This window comes from Gallinula chloropus, assembly GCF_964237585.1.
Source record: "Gallinula chloropus genome assembly, chromosome: 1".
Taxonomy (NCBI): Eukaryota; Metazoa; Chordata; class Aves; order Gruiformes; family Rallidae; genus Gallinula; species Gallinula chloropus.
In genome coordinates, this window is record NC_140085.1 from 205,730,153 (window position 1) to 205,753,509 (window position 23,357).

General features: G+C 40.7%; 1 protein-coding gene across 1 annotated transcript in view; it reads left to right on the plus strand.

Annotated features, from left to right (window-relative positions):
- Positions 1 to 1,835: 1,835 nt before the first annotated feature.
- Positions 1,836 to 23,357, plus strand: part of CUL5 (cullin 5) — a gene marked incomplete at its 5' end in the record, with an annotated part of 35,159 nt that continues 13,637 nt past the window's right edge. Inside the window, 8 exons of the mRNA XM_084265853.1 lie at positions 1,836 to 1,859; positions 8,897 to 9,006; positions 11,214 to 11,313; positions 13,009 to 13,185; positions 16,173 to 16,314; positions 17,382 to 17,527; positions 17,604 to 17,684; positions 18,873 to 18,966. Of these exons, the coding sequence (XP_084121979.1) occupies positions 1,836 to 1,859; positions 8,897 to 9,006; positions 11,214 to 11,313; positions 13,009 to 13,185; positions 16,173 to 16,314; positions 17,382 to 17,527; positions 17,604 to 17,684; positions 18,873 to 18,966 (874 nt within the window). The remainder of the gene's footprint in view (positions 1,860 to 8,896; positions 9,007 to 11,213; positions 11,314 to 13,008; positions 13,186 to 16,172; positions 16,315 to 17,381; positions 17,528 to 17,603; positions 17,685 to 18,872; positions 18,967 to 23,357) is intronic.

The window sequence follows — 23,357 nt, forward strand, 5'->3', positions numbered from 1 at the left end:
AAATACACAATGCGTGCATTTTACTGACGCTGCTGGAGGCCTTGTAACTTCAGCACTGCAATGTACAGTACTGTAAATGATTGCATCACAGAATTGTAGCGGTTGGAAGGGACCTCCAGAGATAATCGAGTCCAACCCCCCTGCCAAAGCAGGTTCCTTACGACGTATCGCACAGGTTGGCGTCCAGACGGGTCTTGAATACCTCCAGAGAAGGAGACTCCACAGCTCCCCTGTGCAGCCTGTTCCAGTGCTCTGTCACCCTTACAAATCTCCATCACCTAATTATATACCACACACAGCTGTATAGCTGCATGCATATGTGTAAAGAATGCTGTATAGTCTTAATACTTGTAGTACAGAATACACAATATATAGTAATGAGAAAAAATGGGAGGCTGGTCGAAGCCTCCAGAAGATGAAAAATTCATCAAAATAGTTAATTTGCTTCCTTTCTACTTCTTGGTTACAAGGTGACTTAATATGGCTATCTTTATAGTTAATTAGGCTGCAGGTGCTATTTAGTCAGCATTATCAAAACTTCCACAGCGCACAGACTTGTTGAATATTTTATTAGAGCTTTTCTAACGCTCCAGGGTCCCAGTGCCCTGTAACATGAATTTATATTGAAACCCTCCCCCTGTGCCCCCAGGAAGGGGTGCTGCCGAACCCAACGCCATGACGCGGCCGTCCACACAGGCGGTGCGCAGCGGGCCCGGCTGAACGGCGGGCAGCGACGCTCAGGTCTCACACGGCGTAAGCAGAGTCCTTTGGCTTCTTCATCACGTCGCGCGTTAGGTGACGGCTAAAGGTTTCATTGGAGAAGTTCTGCTTCCTACAAATAAAACCTGCAGGAACCTAAAGCCGGACTTGCCTTAGCAAACAGAAAACTTGTGAAGGGAAAAGTTGTTCGGCAGGAGGAGGCGTAGGGAAGGGGCCGCTCTGACCACGGGTTTGTGCGGGGATCCGCGCCGTGCTCGCCCCCCTGAGCGCTGCCCGCGGCCGGGCGTGCGGGAGCCCGGCGAGGGAGGGGTCAGCTCGCAGGGCCGGGGCCGGTGAGCGGAAGCTCAGGCTGGCCGACCTCCAAGGCAGAAACCGATTTATTTCTCCGCTCGTAAACCACGAATCCCTCGTGTAGAATTCACTCCTGCGCTTCGACTCTACGGGGGGTTTGCCAGGGTGCGGGTACGGGCGGTTGGGAGGCAGCGGGAAGGGGTTGGGCGGGGGGCGTCTCTGAGGCGGGGATGAGCGGCCGTGCACAGCCGCCCGCCCGCCCGCCGGCTCCCTCTGCTAGGGCCTGGCCCGCCGAGGCCGTGGAGGAAAATCACTCCTACCGCGCAACGACCGCGCCGCGGCTGAGGGAGGCGAGCTGGGAGGCGGGCGGGAGCGCAGGGCGGAGCGGGGCGGCGGGGGTTCCCCCGCGCGGCGCGGCGGCGGGCCGCCAGGGGGCGCTGCAGGCGGAGCCCGCAGTGTGAGCGTCCGCGCTTGGCGGCGGGGCCGGCTCCTCGGCGCCGCATCATGTGGGCCGGCCCCTTTCATGGAGCCGGGGCTGCTGCCGAGCGCCTCCTGGGCGGACGCCGCCATGAGGCTCTGAGGGGCGGCTGCGTGCAGAGTACCCAGCCGGTCGCGGTGCGGAACGTCCCGAGTCTGGTGCCGGCCTCGTCCCCGGGCAGGGGAGCCCAGCGCTGCGGCCGCTACGACTGCCGCCGCCGCGGGTCCGGCCGGGCGGGCGAGCGGCCCGTGGCCATGTAAAGCGGCAGCGGCTGGGGGGAGCCGAGCCGAGCTCAGGGAGAGGAGCCGCCACTGCCGGCCGGGGAGGCCCCCGCGGGGGGGGGATCATGGCGACGTCTAATCTCTTAAAGGTGAGAGCGGGGCCTGGCCGGCCCCAGCGTGAGAAGAGAGGCGGCGGGTGCCGAGCGGCCGGGACTTGCCCCGCCGTCGGCCGGGCCCTGCCGGTGGCCGGGGCGGCCGGGCCGGGCGGTGCGGCCGGCGGGGGGCAGGCCGCGGGCGCCGCTCCCTGAAGTTGCCGTTCCCCGGGCGCGGAGGGGCCCGCGGCCCTCCCTCAGGTGAACGGCCTTGGCGCCGCGCTCGGTGCGGGACCGCCGGCTCTGCGCTGCTCGGCTTGGCCCGGCCCGGCCGGTGGCCTCTTGGCTGCCAGCACCCCCCTTCCCCCTCGGTTCGCTCTTCCCAAATGCGCGTCGTTGGGAAAGAGCGTTGCGCCGTGCTGTGAGACGGGGCACGGTGTCGTCCCTTTGTTTATTTAAGGAGACCTGGGTGTAAAATGAGTTTTAAGTTAAACAAAGAGTTGAAAAATGTCTTTAAGGCGGGTAGGTGCTGTTATTTGGGTTGCCACCGTATTCCACCTTTTTTGTTAATTACAGTTTTTCTGTAAAGAGAAAATAACTCCCGGAGGCCTTTCACTTACCGTAAGCAGCTTTGCTTTTGTAGTCAGACGTTCTCAAGCACTTTCCCGGTGCTTGATGACAGATGTCAGTCACCCCAAGCTGCTGCAGATTTGAACAGAAGTTCTCAGGCTGCCTGTCCTCATATTTGCGGCATGTGTGTGGAGAGGACTGTATGTGGCCTTTGAGGCCATGCCAGCACATGGAAGACGGGCCTGCTCTAAACAACTGTTACTAATGCCTCCAGTAAGTGTTTCTAGAACATCAGTGTAGTTAGGGTGAATGGCGTGGGGAAGGCTGTCTGTTTAACAATATCAGTTAGCAGTTTAAAATGTATATAAATATAGAAATATGCATATATTCAGCACTGTGTGTTATAGTTGAATGTGGTTCTGAAAAAGTGCTGCTTTATTTTAGCAGTCTGACCTATTTTGCATGTATAGATTTGGCCTGGAACTGCTGGTTATATTACTCAGATACACTCATTTTGAAGCTGTAGTAAATACTTGATGCCCTGTTTCTTCCTTGTGTCATAAAAGGTTTTAGTGTTAAAAAGATAAATATTTTTATTAAATCTTTCTTTAAATCGAAGTGTAATTTAGAATTAATTTTAAGGCTGTTCTCTATTTTTTATGCCTAAGCATGTAGTCAGATTTTAATCAGGTAAGACTTAAATAAAAATTTAAAATTGAAGAATCCAAGAACAGTAGGGAAAAAAATAATATCCCATAAGAAGAAATGTGCTTTTTGAGAAGGAGTGTGGTTTTAGAGTGAGGCACAGACATTTCATCTGATAGTCCATCTCTTAGCTGTAAGGATCTCAGTAAAGGCCTATGTATGCTTTGATGAGATGTGGAGTTGTATAGCCCATAGTAGATAGAAGCAGTGTAGGCGTATGAGATTTCTCAGCATTCCACTTCAGCTGATTTGAAATAATAAAAGGTGTACAGTACATGAAAATAGAGCCAAAGGCCTTGATTCTGTGAGATGGCTCTTGCTGAACTGAAGCTTTTGTGTTGGGTAGTGATATTTTTGCAGGTGGCCTTTGAATCATTAATGTTTTATATTGACAACAGGTATGTATACAAAGTGTGTTTTAGAAGAAACTGTCAATGTGGCACTTCAGTACATGGTTTATTAGATATGGTGGTGTTGGGCTGACAACTGAACTTGATGATCTTGGAGGTCTTTTCCAACTCTAAAGATAGTATGATTCCATATGGAGATACCTATCCTAAAATAAGCTTTTCTGGTGACTTGCAGTATTTGTAAACGCTGTAACTTATGTATTAGTGTTTTCTAAAAGACAGTAAGGTATGAATCCTGCATTACAAAAGAAGAGATCAGTGGTTGGACTTTGTGCATAATGACACAATAAACCAGTGCAAGAGTTTGAACCGGTTAAGGCCTTTTGTTCCCTAATTCCACTCATTTCTCTCAGACAAGCTAAGTGTTGATTCCAGGTTAGTGTTGATTGGCAATGCCTCATGCTGTTCGAGGCTGTGAAACTTACTTTAGTGTTGGGGGGGGGGGGGAGCAAAATCCCTGAGTAAGACAGGAGGGGTGTTAAAATCTGTAAGGATTTTCCATGTCTTCCAAGTAAGCCAGCATAATGAAATCTAAGTTGGGTTTAGACAGGTCTTGTTTTTACAACGACAAACAGGGACTAAGAGTTTTCTTTGGTTTTCTCCTGTCCTCTCTTGACTTTCTAGATAGTTGAGAAAATTGAGTGGGATGTTATTTTCTTATTCTAGTAACGGATACAAGCTGAATCCAGATCCAACTGTCGTAATTTTATAGGCCATCATTTAAACTCCACGAGTGCATCACTTCCCTAATTGTAAATTATTTTTCTTTAGTGAGGAGCATGTTCTCAGAGTGCCTCCTTCAAATGCAGACTTAGAATGACCGGTCATATGTTGAATCCTGGTGAGATAGAACAAATTGTAGTGCAATGAAAATACTGAAGCACTGGGTAAGGGCCAGTTGTTCAGTGGTGAGCTGGTCTGTGCCCTACCTGTTGCAGAACTGCTCCCCTGCTTTGAGGCTGTGGCTTTTCAGTAGGTGAGTGAACCATTACTCAGTGGGTCCCCTGAAGTTTTTTCTTTCAATGTACATGTGTCTCTAGCACTTCAAAAAAGTGAGATACCATGTTTTAGGGGGTGTGTTGGACTTGTAACCTGTTCCCTTTGCAGTGACAAGATGGTCTAAACCAGTTTACTTATGTGACATGAAGATATGTGAGTGTTTCTGCAGTTTCTGGATTGGAAAGCACCTCAGTTTATTGCTGCACAAACAAGACCCCTAGCTGTATCTGTGCTAGCAGATCTTGATACTGACCCTTCTGTAGAGCTTTACTGGAGCTGCCAGCAAATGCAAGAGTCCATCCTTGCAAGATGAATTGCAGCTTGAGCCTGGTGTTATGAGGGAAGAAGCAAAGCAAGCAGTAGATTTTTCCATAGACTTAAGTGAAATGAGAACCATTATTTACCTTTGCATTTGTTTCAAGTAGGGTTTTTTTTGAGCTCATGCCTCTGTCACTGACAACTGGAAACTTATCTGAAGTTTCTGAGTTCTTCAACTTGAAGTACATATTTCCAGATCTGTATTTTTTGTTTGTCTGCTTCTTCCTGGCTTTTTTTTTCAATTAGGATATCCTTAAGAAGGTAAGGGATGTTGCGTGCTAACTGGTTATGTAGCAAAGCTTTCCTTATGGCTACTTCTCTGCTTTGTGTAGCAATTTCACTACAATCATTATACTGAATTTTAGAGCTGCTGGTAACATAGAGTCATCAGACAGTAAAATCTCGTGCTTATTCTCAGATTCTTATGAGTCTAGGACCTCATATTTTTATCCCTCAGTGAACTAACCTTAATATATATATATAATGCCTGAAAATGGTGAAGTATTGAAGGTCAGGGTGTTGCTCATATGTAGATGAGATGGACAATAAGATGTAGAGGATATTGCTATCTTACTGTGCTGTTTAGAGCATCTGTCAGATCTGAAGGCTGAAACTATATGAGGCCTGAAATACGTAGAGTACACAGTGGAGAGCTGAAAGTCCACACAGGCACCTTAAGACTCAGGGGGACAGTGGCATGGAGGTCGTGTTATATAGCCATGTCTTATATTGTGTGTTTATTTAGGCTCTTATACAATATTCTGTGCCTGATTCTGCTGCGCTTTTCTGAAACTTGCTTATAGTTAAAGAGAGGGATTTTATGTTATGTGATAATATCCAAATCATGAAAACTGGTTAGTAGAACAATTCCACTTGCATCGTTGTACGATTCTACATAATATCCACCAACATAATCTGGAGTGTCTATTACCTGCTATCCTGAAAGATTGTTTTTAGGTGCTCATGCATAGAAGTGAAAAACAGGAAAAAAGTTTGAGTAAGGTTGTAGTATATACTACAGTATAGTATATGAAGTAGTATATATTTCAGGTAAAGTTTAGTGTTAAAATTGAACTTTAAATCCCTGTAGACAAGTTTAGTGAAGTGACTTTTGAAACATAAAATATTTCCTAAGTGGAGTTATTTTTCAAAGCACTAAATTTTGAACTCCCTGGAATGGTTACTTAGAGTGTGGCTATCAGTTGTAATCCATGCTTTCAGAGAAGATTCGATAAGTGAAGCAATTTTATTTCATCAAAGGTCTGACTTGCTTTCCTGCTTACCTTCCCTTGGGAACTGTGGTTTTAGGCAACAGGCTCGGCAAGAAAAGTTACCCAGGGAATATTGCTCAGAAACTGCAAAGGTTTGTGGGTGGCTCAGCAAAGTGGGAAATGGTTTCCTCATGTTGTCTGGGTCACTGGTGTACGCGTGACTTCAGTAGCAAATAAGAATTGTCACTGTTTGACCTCCTCTTCTGCTATAAGATCTGGTTTTCTTCTGCACTAATAGGGGTAGAATTAATGAATGTGAATACCACCTATTGTGTGTCATTCTGCACCCTTTCTTCTTGTAATTTCCATACAAAAGCATCAGGTCATGGAAGCCTGAATCTCTCTAGAAGATGTTGGATTGTTTATTGAACTTTAAGAGTAGTTTAGTTGAGTGGGGGTTTTAATCCATTAATTTTATTTCCTCTTCTGCCTAATTTAGGAATAAAGAAGGAAGTGTATAAAAAGTTTTACTCCTATATATAGGAAACAAAGTTCTAAACTTCCCTAATGGCATTTTCTGCCAAGCTTTATTTGGGGAATTCTTTTTAAGTAGGTAGATGTTTGTTACAAGTGGACATGTAGTTTTTACAACTGAAAAGGAATTTTATGCCTGCTTCTTCGCATGAGTTGGGTAATCGCAGTCGAAATCGTATAAACACTAGTGTGTGTGTCCCCTACTCACTGTGCTTTGCAGTGAAACCAGTCTTATTCACAAAGATAGAGCATTTGGGTTTTATCTTCAGCTCTTTTCAGCCAGGGACTAAATTGCACTTCTCCAGAATTGCACAAGAGGCTTTTTACCTCTTCCAGGAAACTTACGTGATTTACTCTGAAGTTTCACTCCAAAGGAAAACTTTTGGGGAAGTTGGTTTTACTTATTTTATAATGCCTTCTCTGGAACTTCTAACTGTTCAGCAGCAGGTCTTTCAAGTTCATTATTCTGCAAAGAGCGACTAGGAGCAAAAATATCTGCAAATAGAAGCTAATCACTTTCACAGGAATAGGAAAGATTGGAACAACTCATCAAAGTTTATGGAATAATTGTCAAGCTAGCTCTATGTGGGGGAAGCATATAGTTGATGATTTTCAAAGGTGATGCATTGAAATTTTGTAGGGTTTGGGGTTTGGGTTTTTTTTTTTCTTTGGTTTGGGTTTGGTTTTGTTTTTTGGTTTGGAATTTTTTTACAATGGAAGAATCATAGGATTGTTCAGGTTGGAAAGGATCTTTAAGATCTTTGAGTCCAACCATTAACCTGGCACTGCTAAGGCCTCCACTAAATCATGTCCTGAAGCACCACTTCCACACCTCTTTTAAATACATCCAGGGATGGTAACTCAACCACTTACCTGGGCAGCCTGTTCCAGTGCTTGACAACCCTTTGGTGAAGAGAAGAGGCAAAAATGTCTCTCTGAATGGAACACAATTTCTTTTTTTGTGGTTTTTTGTGGTGGTTTTTTATGTTGAAAGAGTTCTAAACTTCATTGAACAGAGGTTGCTTCTGAGAGACCTGTATTCAGTACCTACTGCAGTAGTTTTAATAATGCTGTGAGGCCTACAGGTGCTATTGCTGTAAAAATAGGTACTGGGATGCCTGTTGCATCTTTATACCTTGAAGATGAGATATCCTTGCACTTAAGAGCAGCAGGGGATACAGTTTCCAAACTCTGGTCATTCTGAATATTAAGTAACAGATTTAATTATAAATTTCCATGTAGAAATTAATCAGGAGGAGAGGGTTGAGGAAACCTGGTGTGCTGCTTGTACGTGTTTATCTGAGAAGATGTTAGTACACTTGTCAGAATTTCAAGTAGTTGGGCTGTATTATTTTCTGTATTTGAAGTCACTTGTGTCAAATGTAGTGTCACTAGCCAAGACAGTGATCTGTTCGAAAGTGAACAGTGCATGGGAACATAGTACTGCAGATAACTCAGCCAGTAGTCTTTCTGCCTCAGAACTCTCAATCAGCACTTTTAATTGCAGGTTTTTCTTTTTAAAATGCGGAGCTATAAACAAATAGGGTTACATCATATGCAACAGAACTGTTGTTTTTCTCTGGAAGTCTTGACTTTTCTTAATAATGTAAGGCAGCCTGCATACTACAGTGAGATTTTTTTTTCAGAATGATACGGGAGCATTTTTAATTTCTTAGCTTTCGTCTTAATTTGTAGTGTAAGTTTGAAAAAAATCAGCTTGGATTCCATTTGTCAGCACGGTGTAAATAATTTCTATTCGTACCAACTGTAGTCTTGGCTGTCAAACTGCCTATGGCCAGTTAACCCACAGGAAGGGAGTCTGTGATACAACCACTCCTATGTTACTCTGCTTCCTTCCTCTCTCTGTTGCCGATGCCAAATGCACAGTGGAAAGAAAAAGGTATGTGGCAGAATCCACAGGTGCTGCTCCTGATTATTAGCTGCCATTTTGGTTGTGGTAATTTAGACAAGATGGGTTTGCAGCTCTGCCTGGTGACTTCCACTGCGGGTATCTTGGCTGGGGCAGTGAAGCTGAACCAGTGTCATTCGTGTTGTCGATGTATAACTCCATTAACAGATGAAGAACACTTGCTAGAACTTGTTGCATTGAAGCTAATGCATTGAATAAAGGAAGAAGTCATCAGTCTGCTACTATAAGAAACTCTGTCGCTTTGTAAAATACTTCTGGTGGAAAGTGGTGTTCGTCTGTGGTGTTGCAGCTCAAATGCTAGTGTATGAGAGACCTCTGTAAAGAAGGTATTTGCACGTTAACCATAGAAACTGCAGTCCTTAAAGATCACTTTAAATAAAATTTTTTATGAATGATTTTTTTTTTTGTTCTATTTAGAATAAAGGTTCACTTCAGTTTGAAGACAAATGGGATTTCATGCGCCCTATCGTTCTGAAACTTCTTCGTCAGGAGTCTGTCACGAAACAGCAGTGGTTCGATCTGTTCTCGTAAGTAATTTTCAGTATCTTACGTCCTCCTGCACAATGGGAATATGGTTATGGTATTGCTTCTGTAACAAGTATCACAGACTGTGACATGGACTGTGTGGGAACACATAGAACAAAAGTACTAGTTTAAGGGTGGGGTTTTTAAAGTGGCAAGTGTGCCTACATTGCTGTAAATGTGCAAAGGTTTCGCTGAGATTCAGATCTTTGCAAATAGGATGGAGAAAGATCAGCAAAGCTTTTGCCTTCAGCTGATCATGGTAAACAGGTTTTGTACCTGCCCACAAAGCTTTTGTTAGAATTGGAGAGAAAATGTTATTTATGGCTTTGTCAGTATGTTCATTTAAAGGCAGTTTGCTGAATGTTACATTATTCTGATTTGAATGTCTGTCTTCTAAAATAACTTAAGAATACTACTGAAGTAACAGGGTAATGCCAGTTTAACTGGTATAATTTGAATAGTTTTATACCCTAAGAGCAATAAGTATAATATTTTTCAGACAGTGTTTGCATTGTATTTTCTAAAAACCCTGCCATTTTCCTCCTTCCAAAAAGCCAGCAGTTGCTTCCTGTTAGGTGGTGATGTTTTTCTTAAAACACATTGTGTGACCTTTGCCAACATAATATGAAAGCGAGTTAAAGCATACATATCAAAAGTATATCTAAAATAATCTTTGTCTCAGCATAGTTATTTTCCCTCAGATACACTTGTAGCATAAAACTGCAGTCTCTCCTTGTGTTTTTGTAAAATCTGTCACAGAAGTGGGATTTTTTTAAACGCAGTCTTGTTGCAGTCTGTACGTTGCTCTTTTCAGTGGGGACGGTGCAGTGATTCTTTTTACACCCATCTTACTGCACCTGTCACGCTTTTCTGCCAACCAAAAGGAAAGGTAGTTTATCATGTAATGAGTTTTAATATCTTATGATGTCACGGCTGTAGTAGTTGCCAGAAACATGGTACAGTGAAGGTACAAATTCAGTTCAGAGTCATTACTTACATTTTTAATAACTAGCTCAATAATTTGCATTGGGATTGAAATGTTACATGTATTATTTTTCTTGTAGCTGAGTCATTGTATAGAACTTAAATAACTTTATGACTAAGTTAAAGATATTGAGGGAAAGGATTCCACTCTCCTCTGTTCCTATTTTTGGGCCGTACTCTTTGTTAAGCTTTTTACTAAAAATTCAAAATCTGTAGGTGTCTCCTGCCTGTCCTTTGGGTATAATTAACCAGCATTGCTTTTTTCACTGCCATCAGGAAGCAGTGGCGTTCTAAATACAGTAACATTTTATTCTGCATGTCAAAGTTGCATAAGTCTCACAAGTTAGGTAAACCTCTGTAAATTCTGTGCCAGCTTTGTAAGTTTACTTTGTAAGTTTTGTCTTTCCAATCAAACTAAAAAAAGGAAAAACGATGCTTTTCTATTGAAATAACTATTGACCAAATAGGAACAAGGTCACACCTTTAGATTACATGGTTGCTTTGCTGTAAGTATGTGGCCTTACTATTGAAAGGAGGAAGGCAGTGAGGCAGAAATGGCTTGCGAGGCTGTATAATGTATGGTTAGGAGTGTAACTTGCTTTATTAAATGGAACAAAAGTAGGAATTGAGTTACTCTTGCTGGGCTAGAATTTTGCTTTTTGATGCTCTTTGGTAGCTTTCGTGCAGTAAGATTTCACTTTAAAATGCTACCACTGTCACAAAGCAGTGATTTTATTAAACTAATTAAAGTGTCTTTCAAATTACCTGATGCCCCTGAGCTCAGATTTCTCACAAGGAATGTCCGTTTCCTTTGTAGCACAAGGATGTTGTTTTGTGAAACTGTGACTGAAGGCTGCATGTTAATTAGAGTATTTTAGAACAATATGGGCTGAGTAGTAATGCTCCTACTGGCAAGAGATTTCTCTCTTTAACAAAGAAAAGCTTTTAAAATTTGCCTTAATGCAATAAGAATTATTGAATAGATACCGAAGGCAGAACTGGCTTCTTCATCTCCTTCTTGACCACAGCTTTTTCTTGGACACAGTGCTGTCACTTCTTCAAATGTGTTTTCTTGCTTGGAATGTAACAATGTGCTGTTTGACAGTGAGAGATAAGAAGTGTGTTAATTTCTTAGACATACTTAAATTATGACAGTTTAAGCATCATACATTACAGCATTAAACTTTGAGTAGCTGTTACTAAAGATGGATGAATTGTTTTCTAGAGATGTACATGCAGTTTGCTTGTGGGATGATAAGGGTCCAGCAAAAATCCATCAGGCTCTGAAGGAAGACATCCTTGATTTTATTAAACAGGCACAAGCAGTAAGTTCTTAATGTTTCATAACTTCTATTCATATTGCTAGAAAAACAACCAAATAGTTCTGACTTCCATTGGATCTAAATGCATTGCTTTTTGTTTGTAATTCTGTGATGTTCTGGAGATAGTAATTACCCTGTGAACTTCTATTGGCAAAGAGAACACTTACCCTTGAGCATTTGCCTTGGCTCATTGTTTACTCACAGTACTTGAAACTGGGGTAGGCAATGATTTTTGTCTTACATTAAAAAAACTCAGAACAACAGAGCATTACTTTTGCTTTTCCTGCAGTACTTATGGAATCTTCTTCCACTTGAGATCTTCTTGAGGCAAAATTTTCTACAAGAAATTACAGTCTGAAAAAATTTTGTTTGTCTAGCTTCAGTGCTCTGCTGAGATGTTCATGGATGGCTTTAAAATAAGCTGTATGTATGGCATACTAGAAATATCACTGCTATCAACTCAGCAAGTTTAGCTGTCCGGTTTTATGGGCTTCTCCCCAGAATGATTGAAGTTACCAGTAGATTCAAACTTTTGTTTGTAAACTGTGTAAGAAAGGATGTTTTCTATAATAAGGGATTTAAGAGGAGGTGGTTCTGAGATTAAAAATAAAAAGTCTCGTGACATGGGTTTCAAAGGGAGAAAATTGAAGTCTGTAAAATCGTTCTTTAGTGATGAGATTTATACCACTAGAACTTCATTTTTTTTTCTGTAGGCCTTTGCATGATCTGGTATGCAAGTTGATTTTAAAGTTCCATCAGCTGCATTGCTTACATGCATAAATGCTGAACTGAAGTGAGACCTTTGATATGGTCTGTGTTGACTGCTGTTTGAGTGGCTTCCTATGGAATCCTGGAATGGTTTAGGTTGGAAGGGACCTCAAAGATTATCTTGGTCCAACCACCTGCCATGGGCAGGGACACCCTCGTCTAGCCCAGGTTGCCCAAAGCCCCATCCCACCTGGCCTTGAACACTGCCAGGGAGGGGGCAGCCACAACTTCTCCGGGCAGCCTGTGCCAGGGACTCACCAACCCTCACGGGGAAGAATTTCTTCCTTATATCTAATCTAAATATCCCCTCTTTTAGTTTAAACCCATTACCCCATGTCCTGTCACTACACTCCCTAATAAACAGGTCCTGCCCAGCTTTCCTGTAGGCCCATTCACATGCTGGAAGGCTACTCTAACGTCTCCCTGGTGCCTTCTCCAGGCTGAAGAAGCCTTAACTCTCTCAGTGTTGTGCAATGTAGTTGTAGTTTCCAGGTTTTAATAAAACATGGGTGTTAACTAGCTCCCTGGATCTAATGAAAGGTTAGTAGATGCCATTGAATTAAGCTTTGCTCTGCACAGAATATAACACGGTTTGGGGTGTTTTTTATACATGGTTGTACCAGTACATGCCTCTAGACTGAAGGTTTTAATCTTTGTCTTGCAGATGACTTAAAACACATTTATTTGGAAAATTTAAACTTAGTGACTACTTATTTCCTGTGACCTTTCTTTTTGTTTTGGAAATGGTCCATATACCATAGGTTGATAACTACTTCCAAAAACTAAATGGCACTTTAATATGTAGACATTATTTTTTGGATATATTTGTATATTTGAATTTTATATGGAGAATTATTTTCTGTATAAGCAAGTCAGTCTGTATTTTGTGCAGAAATTTGTTTATATGTTACCTCTTCTCCCCTTCTCCAGAGAGTGCTGAGTCATCAAGATGATACAGCTTTACTAAAAGCGTATATAGTGGAGTGGCGCAAGTTCTTCACACAGTGTGATATTTTGCCTAAGCCATTTTGTCAATTAGAGATTACTTTAATGGGCAAGCAGGGCAGCAACAAGAAGTCTAATGTAGAAGACAGTATTGTTCGAAAGGTAAGTGATAGGTGTGCAGAGTTTTGTTGCACACTGTTCTGCCTGCAGTAACAGTACAGAAGGGATTCTGTAGCTGCAGATGAAACTGCACCAGTTGTATAATACCATGTATCACTTTGCTTCAGTGTGAGGGTCAGAACAACCTTGCAAATTATTTTTTTTCCTTTTTTGCAGTAGTTTCACTCTTTCTGGTTTTGCTTTTGTTGTTTACAGTTTTGTTCAGGTGGTTAAAGCACTTCTTTGGGCTCTGGGTTTGTTTGGGGTTTGTTCCTTGTTTTTAATTATGACTTGAATCTTGGTGTGAGAGGCAGCTGTAAACTCACCTCCTGTTTCAGTACTTGTGAGTAGCAATTGTACTTGCGTATACATATGAGCAGTTTTTCTACTTCTAGTTTATTTATCAAGGCTCGGATCTTAACCAGATCACATCTCTGAATTATAAATGACCAATTAAATACTGTCATCTCAAGTTGAATACGGCTGTTAATCTCCTTATTTCCCCTTTTTCCTCCAGTCAGTCAGTCATATCATTGAAAAAATTGGACGTGTAGAATCTTGTGATGTAATGTTTTTACTGTTTTATATCAAAGATGTAAAGAAAGTCTAGGGTTTTGAGTGCTCAGTGTTCTGAGACCCATGAATAATGGTCCTTGAAATTGCTTTAGTCCTTTATTAAGAGAAAGTGGAGTGTAGCAGTTGTAACATGTTAAATCCTTCAGGTTAACATCACTTGTTACCCCTTTCCATTGCAGGAAGTGTTTGTAGGGAAATGAAATTTCTTTAGCAACCTTTCATTTGGTACTGAAGATCATTTTAACTGGTCCCTTACTTCCGGGATTGAAAGAATAAGATAGGTCAAATGCATTAATTTGGGCAAGGTGTTTGGTTTTTTTTTTTCTTTGCCCTTCTGTTTTGACATAGTGATCTTTTATACCCCTTGAAGAAAAGGAGGAGGGAACAGCAGCAAAGAGAGGAATCACCACCTCCAGTTACCTTTCTTTGTTTTCATTGTTTGTTGGAGAAAGCATGTGATCTTATTAGGCTGTCCAAGATTTGACAAATTTGAACTCTCAACTGAGCTGTATGCTGAAGGTGAGAGGACTTAGAAATGAAAGAAAAAACAATCTGGAGTGGAGAGAATAGACAGGAGAAACCCAGGGAAGGAACTAATGTCAGATTTTGTTCAGGTCTGAAGCCGATGGAGATGTGTCTTATCTCTCATAGTCCAGTTAGGACCATCCCATGGTTGGGACATCAAAGCCCAGAGTCTCTAGCATGTCTTATTCCATATTCACTGCAGAAGGTCACTTCCTGGTTCTGGCATCATTCTCTGTAGTTTTCTGAAAAGCACCTTGTGAAAACTTTTCTCGTGCTTGAGCCGTTCTTCATATAGTCACTCAAAATGATAGATGTGTTTTATTTCCATTTCCATAAAACTACATTATCCATAATACCTAAAATCTGTTAATGTGCCTGCCAGATTGCTTGACACTATCTCACTGTTTTCTCCATCTTTTTTTTTACTACTTTCAGCTCTTGTAAACAAATTGTATAGTTTGACAGTGCCACCGTAATGCACATATCAGTAATGTTAAAAAAGTAATCAGGGAAGCCTAATCAAATAAGTATTGCTTCTAAGAGTGTTCTGTTGGTTTGAACAATAATTCCCTTCCAATGAATATGACTTTAGTGTCAGAAATGGAAATTTAGCTGAAATTGAGTTATGGAGAAGTTAAGGATAAATGATGGTAAACAATTCTCTCAAGGATATCTGACTTTAGTTAGGTGCTTGTGCTGTCTTAAAATCTGAAACTTAAAAAGCAAGAATGGAACAAGACCATCTAATCTTTACTGTTAACTTTACCATACAACTGTGTCAAGTTGTCCTAAGCTTGTGTTCAGCAGGTTTATTTACAGTCATGAGGTAAAGTTTAAACTGGTAAATGTTATGATTCCAACTGCTTTCCACTGCCAGTGTAGGCTGACAGTTGGCATGCTTAAACTGCATTCATAGCAGTTACCATCAAGTTTGAAGATACTCTACGTTTGAGCTTTCTTCTAAAGCAATGAACTGGCATGAGTTGGATAGGAAAGAAACAACTGTTAAGTTTGGCATAATTTGATTAGGCATTCAGTGGCATAAAGAGCCAAATCCAGTGGCTAAGGGTCAAACCAAAATAACTATGGTAACTTGAATTCTAAAGCAAATTAAGATTTTTAACAAACATGTAGCATACTCTGAGTATTTACAACTGGTGGAGCTGAGGTGGGCATAAATGTGGCCTGGCCTGCCAGTGAGCTTTTGTGTTCCTCAGCTGCAGCACGTTGAGTCTGGTGGTCAGGTGTAATGCAGTGCATTTGCAGCAGTGTCAGAAGCAATCACAGAGAGAAAAAAATAAAAATCACACAATGGGATATGAAAGGACCCTTTAAGTGATGAGGATGTTGTTAAGAGTCCCCATAACTGATTTCAAAACTTTGCAGTGCTTAGATGAGGTTTGGAGGGTTTATCAGTTATATATGTGTTACTTGCATGTTGTGTTAGGCTAAAGCTGGGGCTTTTTATTTACATAACTGTGGTGGTAAGTGACTTTTTTGTTTTAAGTCTGGGCCTGCCAAATACTGAGCTGTATTTGGACGCATGGCTTAAAAGTAGTACCCCTGATAGTGCAACTCCTGGCATACTGCATTGCTGACTGATTACTGAGAACTGTAGAAACAGTACAGAATTATGGAATTAATACTGAAATCAAATACTGCTTCCCATAGCTGTCCAGTTACATAAAGTAAGCGTAGAATGTAAGCTGAATGTTACTTCTGTAACAAGTTCAGAGCAAGATCAAGTTCTGAGGTAGTTGAACTGCTGCATGTGAGCTGAAAATTTAGTTATAAATTGCTTGACCTCTGTTTCACATCTCTTGTACTTTGCTCAAACAGGTCTGTGTGTACCTTTCTGACAGGATTTTGTTTTTCTTCCCCATACACAGCTCATGTTAGATACGTGGAATGAATCCATATTTTCAAATATAAAAAATAGACTTCAGGACAGTGCAATGAAGCTGGTTCATGCTGAAAGACTAGGAGAAGCTTTTGACTCTCAGCTCGTTATTGGAGTTCGAGAATCATATGGTATGTCTTGCACAGACTGATCTCTGTTGCTTCTTTGCTTGGCTATACTAATTTTCATCATACAGAGTTGTCAGTTCTGGTTGTAGGGTTGGAATGATGATCCTAGCATTTTATATTGAGTTTTGTTGTTGATACGTGATACCAACTAAATTGTTTAAAATCTTTAACTTCTAAGCGATTTAGGTACAGCCGGTTACTGCACAGTGTTTTCAAGGAGCAAACTACTTTTTAGGGCTGCACATGCAACCTCATGCCTGTGCTCCTTTCTGTACTGCTGCTGAATCTTCAGACAGTCTGAAGAAGAAATGCTAAACAGGCTGCATCGAAGACTTGTAATGGTTTTTTTCTTCTTTGCAAAACAAATCAGTGTATCTGAAACTTGTATGACATTTCACCATTGCCTGCCTTTTCTTCAAAGCTCTGCAGCCTGTTGAATTAAACATATGCATAAGACTGTCTCAGGTGGCTTTATAGATGTCCAATTCAATTTTTTTATAAAGCTTATTCTACTTAAGGACTTCATTTATTTCTTAGAAATATTTAAGAGGAAGATGAAAACTCTTTTCCTAATGGTGCAAAGCACTGCTGGGTAGCAGTAAGCTCACTGTCTCCATTCTTGTAAAACAGAAAAAAACAACACCCCAAAAATGCCTGAAATGAAGACATTGGGATTCTAAGAACAGTGACTCAGAAAAGCTGTATGGTCTGTCAGGTGGAGGAGCTTTCACTTTATCAGGAATTGTGCCCAACTGCTTTTTTTTTTTAACCTTCATTTCTTTCCTTCTGGTTTTGCAGTTGTATGTGTATTTCTGGTTACCGTGTTTGAATGTCTGAAATGCTGGAGATAAGAATGCAGTTCTACCCAGTTCCTTATAGTTAAGCTTAATCTTTTTTTTTTTAGCAGAATCTGGATGATTTTGGTTATCTTTAGGGATTACAGTGCATTTATAGGCTACTTCAAATCGTTCAGTGTAACTTTTTAATGCAAGACTTTAATGAGAGAGATTTGCTTATTAGCCACATAAATTGCCAAGGCTTGAGAGTAAGTTTGGACTTTCTCTTTGCAGTTAACCTTTGTTCTAATCCTGAAGATAAGCTTCAAATATATCGGGATAACTTTGAAAAGGCATATTTGGATTCAACAGAGAGATTTTATAGAACACAGGCTCCTTCTTATTTACAACAAAATGGTGTACAGAATTATATGAAATATGTAAGTAAAAATTCTGTTGTAATTTTGTTCTGAAAGTGTTAGTACTTAAAATGATTGCTGTTCTACTTTTGCACAGGCAGATGCTAAACTAAAAGAGGAAGAGAAAAGAGCACTACGATATTTAGAAACAAGGCGTGAATGTAACTCTGTAGAAGCAGTAAGTATAATGTCTAGAAAAACTGATGTATTTTATATTTCAATAGCATTATTACACTGCAGCTTTGATTTATGTGTTAGAGTATTATTTGTTAGTAGATTGATAACGAAACTTTTTGTGTTATTTTTGTCTTGCAAAAAACGTTAGTACTTTCTAATCTGAAAATTTGCAATTTCTACAGATGTTTTAATAGTAAATGTAGATCAGAAATTCAGATCAGAGGTCAGGTTTTCATTCAACTTGATTTTTATTCTTTCATTTTGAGTCTGGTATGTCTTTTTTTTTTCTCAATGCTTAGCAGTGGGTAAGAGTGATGGTTGAAAATAAGCTGGCCAATCTAGTATGAAAAGGGTTTCCTCATTGTGCAAATACCTGAAAGTGTTATCATTCACTGTAACAGAAGGAGCAATAAAATTCCAATAAAACTATTCCAGATTTCCTCTTAGTCTGAAATATGGCCACTTAGTATAAAGGATGTGTTTTCTCTTTCCCCCCTCCCCCTGCCTTGAGCAATACTTTATGCAGTTCAGGCTCTGGAAGAAGATTTAGCTACAGTAAATAGTTTATAATTGTGTTGAAATTAGTTCAGAAAAAGGTTATTTTAAATAAATAACTTTTAAATCTGAATCTTCTGCTGTGGATCAAAATGTATTTTATGGCTGTTGTTAAGTACAAGTCATTAATTTTGCACTGCTGTAAATTGTGACCATCTAAAGAGGCTGACAAAAGAAAGATGGTCCTGACATGTACAAGCAATTTCTGTTCCAGATCTAGCCATAGTGTCTTGTTCAAGCCAACCAGCCTGGTCCAAATAGGGTATGCTGGAATGAGAACTATTCTTAGCTCTTGGATGTATACTTGGAAACTAAGTAGGGTAGTTGGTGTTCCAAAACTGATTGGGTCCCTTGAGAGAAAAGAAGTGACAGAAATACTAGGCTCATTACTGGTTTGGAAGGGAGCTTACCACATTTCCTAACCTACAGTTTGAAGAAATATGGTTTCATGTATAGATTTTTTTTTCCAAACTGCACATATTTTACAAACTGGTGAATGAATTAATAATTTTATATATGATACATTCTCTGCTGTTGAGAACAGGCTAGTTTTGTGTCATGGTAAACTTGAGACGGATCAGATTTTGGTATTCGGGTGGCTAAATGAACTAATTCTGTGTTTAATTTATTTCAGCTAATGGAGTGCTGCGTCAATGCCCTGGTGACATCTTTTAAAGAGACTATTTTAGCTGAATGCCAAGGCATGATCAAACGAAATGAAACAGAAAGTAAGTGAAGCTTCAAGAGCAATGCAGGATGAACTCAGCATCAGCTGCATAAAAATAGATTTGTTTGTAGATATATCAAATTACTGGTTTTAATAGATGGTGATAGTATTTGTAGATACAGTTGCCCACGTGCAGTAATATTTTATCCCAGAAAAGATGGCAAACATTGGTTAGTATTTTTTCTAATCACTTCTGCAGTCTGTATATACGATAACCTAATTTGAATGGCTGGACAACTCTTGTCTTTCAAGAAAGAAAATAATATTTTGTGCTCTGTTTTCTTTTATTTTTCCTGCAACTTATTTTCCACGTGTTGACCAACTCTCATGAATGTTTCATGTGTCTTATTTTCTGTTTGAATAGTTCAGATACAAACAGTCCCCATTCATTCCACCCCTGCTATCTGCTCCTCCCTGGGAAAAAAAGTGAAGCATCTCTTTACAAAGCTTCTTTCTGAAAAGCAGGGAGAAATTTTCCCTATTCTGATTATATTAGGTGCAAGACCTATAGGTCAATGAACAGAATCTATGCAAGTTTTTCATCTGTTTTTATAGCCAGTGAGTATTGCAAGTTAGCTCTGCATGCCTTTTTAAAGTATTGAAAAGTGTTTGGGTTTTTTTTTACTCTGCTGCCATAAATGGAGAGGTCAGTGTTGATTCAGAAGTCTTGAATTGGTCTTGTATGGTAAAGCAAACAAGAATCATTAATATATCATCATTCAAGTGAGGAAGTAAAAGGAAAAAAAGGAAAAAAGCTGACATCAGAAGTTGGTTTTTGTGGGTTGTTTTTTCTTTTTGAAGTCTCAGTATCCTGCAGCCATGGAATATTTACTAATGTCTATATGAAGTTTTCCTTTCTATGCAAATGTGGGAACTGTTTTACGACTTAGACCGGTGTAGAAAATACTCACTTCCAAAGCTAGCATTTAAAAAAATATTTGACCTCAAAACTATTTCATACTGATCTGTTCATCCAGCAGCGTGATTTCTGGCAGTAGCCCAGAGCTAAATCTAGAAAGCCACCAAACTTCTTATGAGTATATATTACAGCCTTTGGGAGAATACAGGAGTCTTATTTAAATGCAGAGCTTCTGAAGGGTTCCTCTGTAGCACCCAAAGCATCTTTCTTTAACAACTTGAAGTATTTATGTCGTCTTCTTTTTACTTGTGGCTGCGTCTGCCCTGTGTTGCTGGTTGGTTGCAAAATACTTGTGTTTAGTATGTAAGAGTACAAGCATCTTTCAAGTATTTTTTTTTTCCCCAGACCTACCTAAAATGTTTTAATGAAGGATGTAGCTGCAGATGATTAAGTAGTTACTGAAAGACTGGAGCTATACATAGTAATGTATACACCTGGTAGTATCCTCTGCTGTATTTCACTTACGTATGTGTCTTTCTGATATTAGACACCCCAAAAAATTTGATGTTTTCTTTATTAAGCAACATGTGGCATAAAGGGGCTGGTTTTATTGGCTATGAGCTGAGTGCTGCTGTAAAATACAGTTACATTAAGTACCTGCTGTGCAAAGGAAGGAAAGCATAATGTTTTCCAACCAAAAGATATGGAAGATGTCATAACGTGCAAACGTTCTTCAGAATTGGCTTAGTGCATTTTTGTTGGTTTATAGTTTTGGAGATGGGATGTCTAAATTTTATTAAGGGCTGCATGACAGAAGTAAATACTAAACTTGCTTTTATGGATACAGAATAAAAGCAGAACTTGTTTCAGTGACCTCACAGCTACAGTATGGATTTCTTTCCCTTTCAGTGCTATAATGCATTCTGAGAGAAGCTCCAGTGAAATGTTCCTTTTGGCTTTGCTACTTTGAAGAGTGTCTTTGAAGAATCTGGTTTTTTTTCAGGTTCCCATGGTTTTTAGGGATGTAACTGAAGTCTCCCTTGCCACCCTTTATTAAGAGAAACCACTGAATTTTTTTCCTGGAATTCTTCATGCCATCACTGGTTAACATAAACAGATGTAGAACTCTTTCATGTATCTTTGTTTCCTTTTTTTTTTCCTGCCATCTCTTCCGCCTCCTCACCCTTTTTTAAAATACAGGTGAAAACCACTGGAAGTGGAGTGAGCTTTTTGGATTTACCCTATGTAAAACATCACTCACAATACCTCTGTAATACCTTACTACCATCAATTACAGTACCTCTGAATTGCACTGAGAGTATCTGACTCCCATTTTTTTCTGGTTCTTGAAATCCCATCGTTGAGTCCACTGTGAGGTGTCTCTGGTAGCACTGCAAGTTCTTGTTGAAGGTTTTTGGTAGCTTCCATTCTTTAATTTGTATTGTTTTCTTCTAAAAGGAATTTCTTTTCCCCTCTGTGCATTGATTTTCTATTTGGTTTTGCAGTTGTTAGGATTCAGACGTTGATAACATATTTAATCCTCAGTGGTGTCAGGATCTTGCAGGTCTCACTGACAAAAATACTGCAGAAGAGAAAAAGGCAGGGCTTCTGGCTTCATCCCCTTTCACAGTAGACACAGCATTGAGGAACTAAGCAGATCTATCAATTTTTTTCCTATCAAAAAAGACTCAGAGTTCGTGACCAGTTTATTCTGCTTCATTAAGCAGAGTGCTGTGTTTAGTTCAAATATGTGTGGTCTTAACTGAGGTCTTAACACTCTGGCCTTAATCCACCTGTTCCCTTCTGGACAGCTTTGTCAAGATAATTATTGCTGTTTCAATACCTTTTTCTTTTTGTGGTTTTTTTTGTTTGTTTGTTTTTTGCTTTAAAGCAGTGTTGAAATACATTCACATAAAAATAGACAAATAAACCATATTATTCACTTCCAGAAGAACTAAATAACCCTTTTGGGAAGACAGAAAGGAAACAAATGCTGTTTACCGTAGACAGTTTGGGTTACTTCAGAATTTGGTATGAATCACAGAATCATAGAATGGTCTGAGTTGGAAGGGACTCCAAGGATCATAGAGCTCCAACCCCCCTGCCACAGGCAGGGACACCAACCTCAGGCCTGGACCTACACAAGGTTGCCCAGGGCCCCATCCAACCTGGCCTTGAACACTTGCAGGGATGGGGCATCCACCACCTCTCTGGGCAGCCTGTTCCAGCACCTCACCACTCTCTCTGTAAAAAACTTCCCCCTAATATCTAATCTAAACCTTCCTTCCTTTAGTTTTAATCCATTCCCCCTTGTCCTGCCATTGTCTACCCTTTTAAAAAGTTGATTCCCCTCCTGCTTATAAGCTCCCTTCAGGTACTGGAAGGCTGCAATGAGGTCCCCCCGCAGCTTTCTCTTCTCCAGGCTGAACAAGCCCAGCTCCCTCAGCCTTTCTTTGTAGGGCAGGTGCTCCAGCCCTCTGATCATCTTTGTGGCTCCTCTGAACCCTCTCCAACAGTTCCACATCTTTCTTGTATTGGGGGCCCCAGCTTTTAATGAAAATAAAACATTGTATATGGTATTGGAAGACAAGACAAGGCACAGGTGTGTTTGACTTTAATTTTGGAAAAAAAAAATCTTGGATCCATAGTTGTCATGATCCACAATCCGGACAAGACTTAATTTGGCAGAGGCTAAACCCCCTTGTGTTCCAACCGAACCTCAGATCGCCCTGGGTGGCTGCGGGCGGCTGGGCATAACCCCTGAGTGATGTCCAATTCTTTGCAATTCTTGAAAGGGAGTCGAGGTTAAGGTTGCTTTATTTGGCCCACAACAAATGTGCAGGGAAAGGGGGGGAAGAAAGAGAAAAGGGTGGAAAAGAGAGATAGAGTGGTGAAGAGGAAGAGAGAGAGAGACAGACGGGAAAGGGGGGGTTTATTTACCACCGCGAGGCTATGCCATTCCGTCCGATGGCAGAGTGTTCTTCAGTGTCTCCGGGTCTGATGGAAGAGGAGAGCTTTCCCTCGTTTGTCCCTCAATGTGTTCGTTCTCTGTTGCTTCCTTTTTTTCCTCCCATTTTTCCATGGCAGAATGCTCCCTTTTTGTAGCCATCCTTTGTATAGGCTCCCACCTGGCTTGTGGTGAATGCTTCAGGGTGGATGAGGGAATGTCCAATGTGTGAATGGCTCCTGATGTTTCTCCTGCTAGTGGAATGCTCTCCTGGTGTGTGAATGGCTCCTGATGTCTCTCCTGATATGTTTTGGGCACAAGCCACTTTAAGCCTGAGACTGTGGTGGTGATATGTGCTAGGAATGAGCTTTGGTTAGGTGAGAGGCAAAAAGAGGGGGCATGGTTCTGTTGACAATTGTTAAGGCATATTTCCAGTACCTTACAATAGTTACTTTTATAAACACTTGTAGGCTTCCAAGTGAGAGCCACCCATTTTTGCCAGGGTTTAAGGCAGTTATGAGAACCTGGATGTAGTCCAAACCGCCACTGAATTTAGGGGGTTTTATTCAAGCTTGTGATAAGCAAG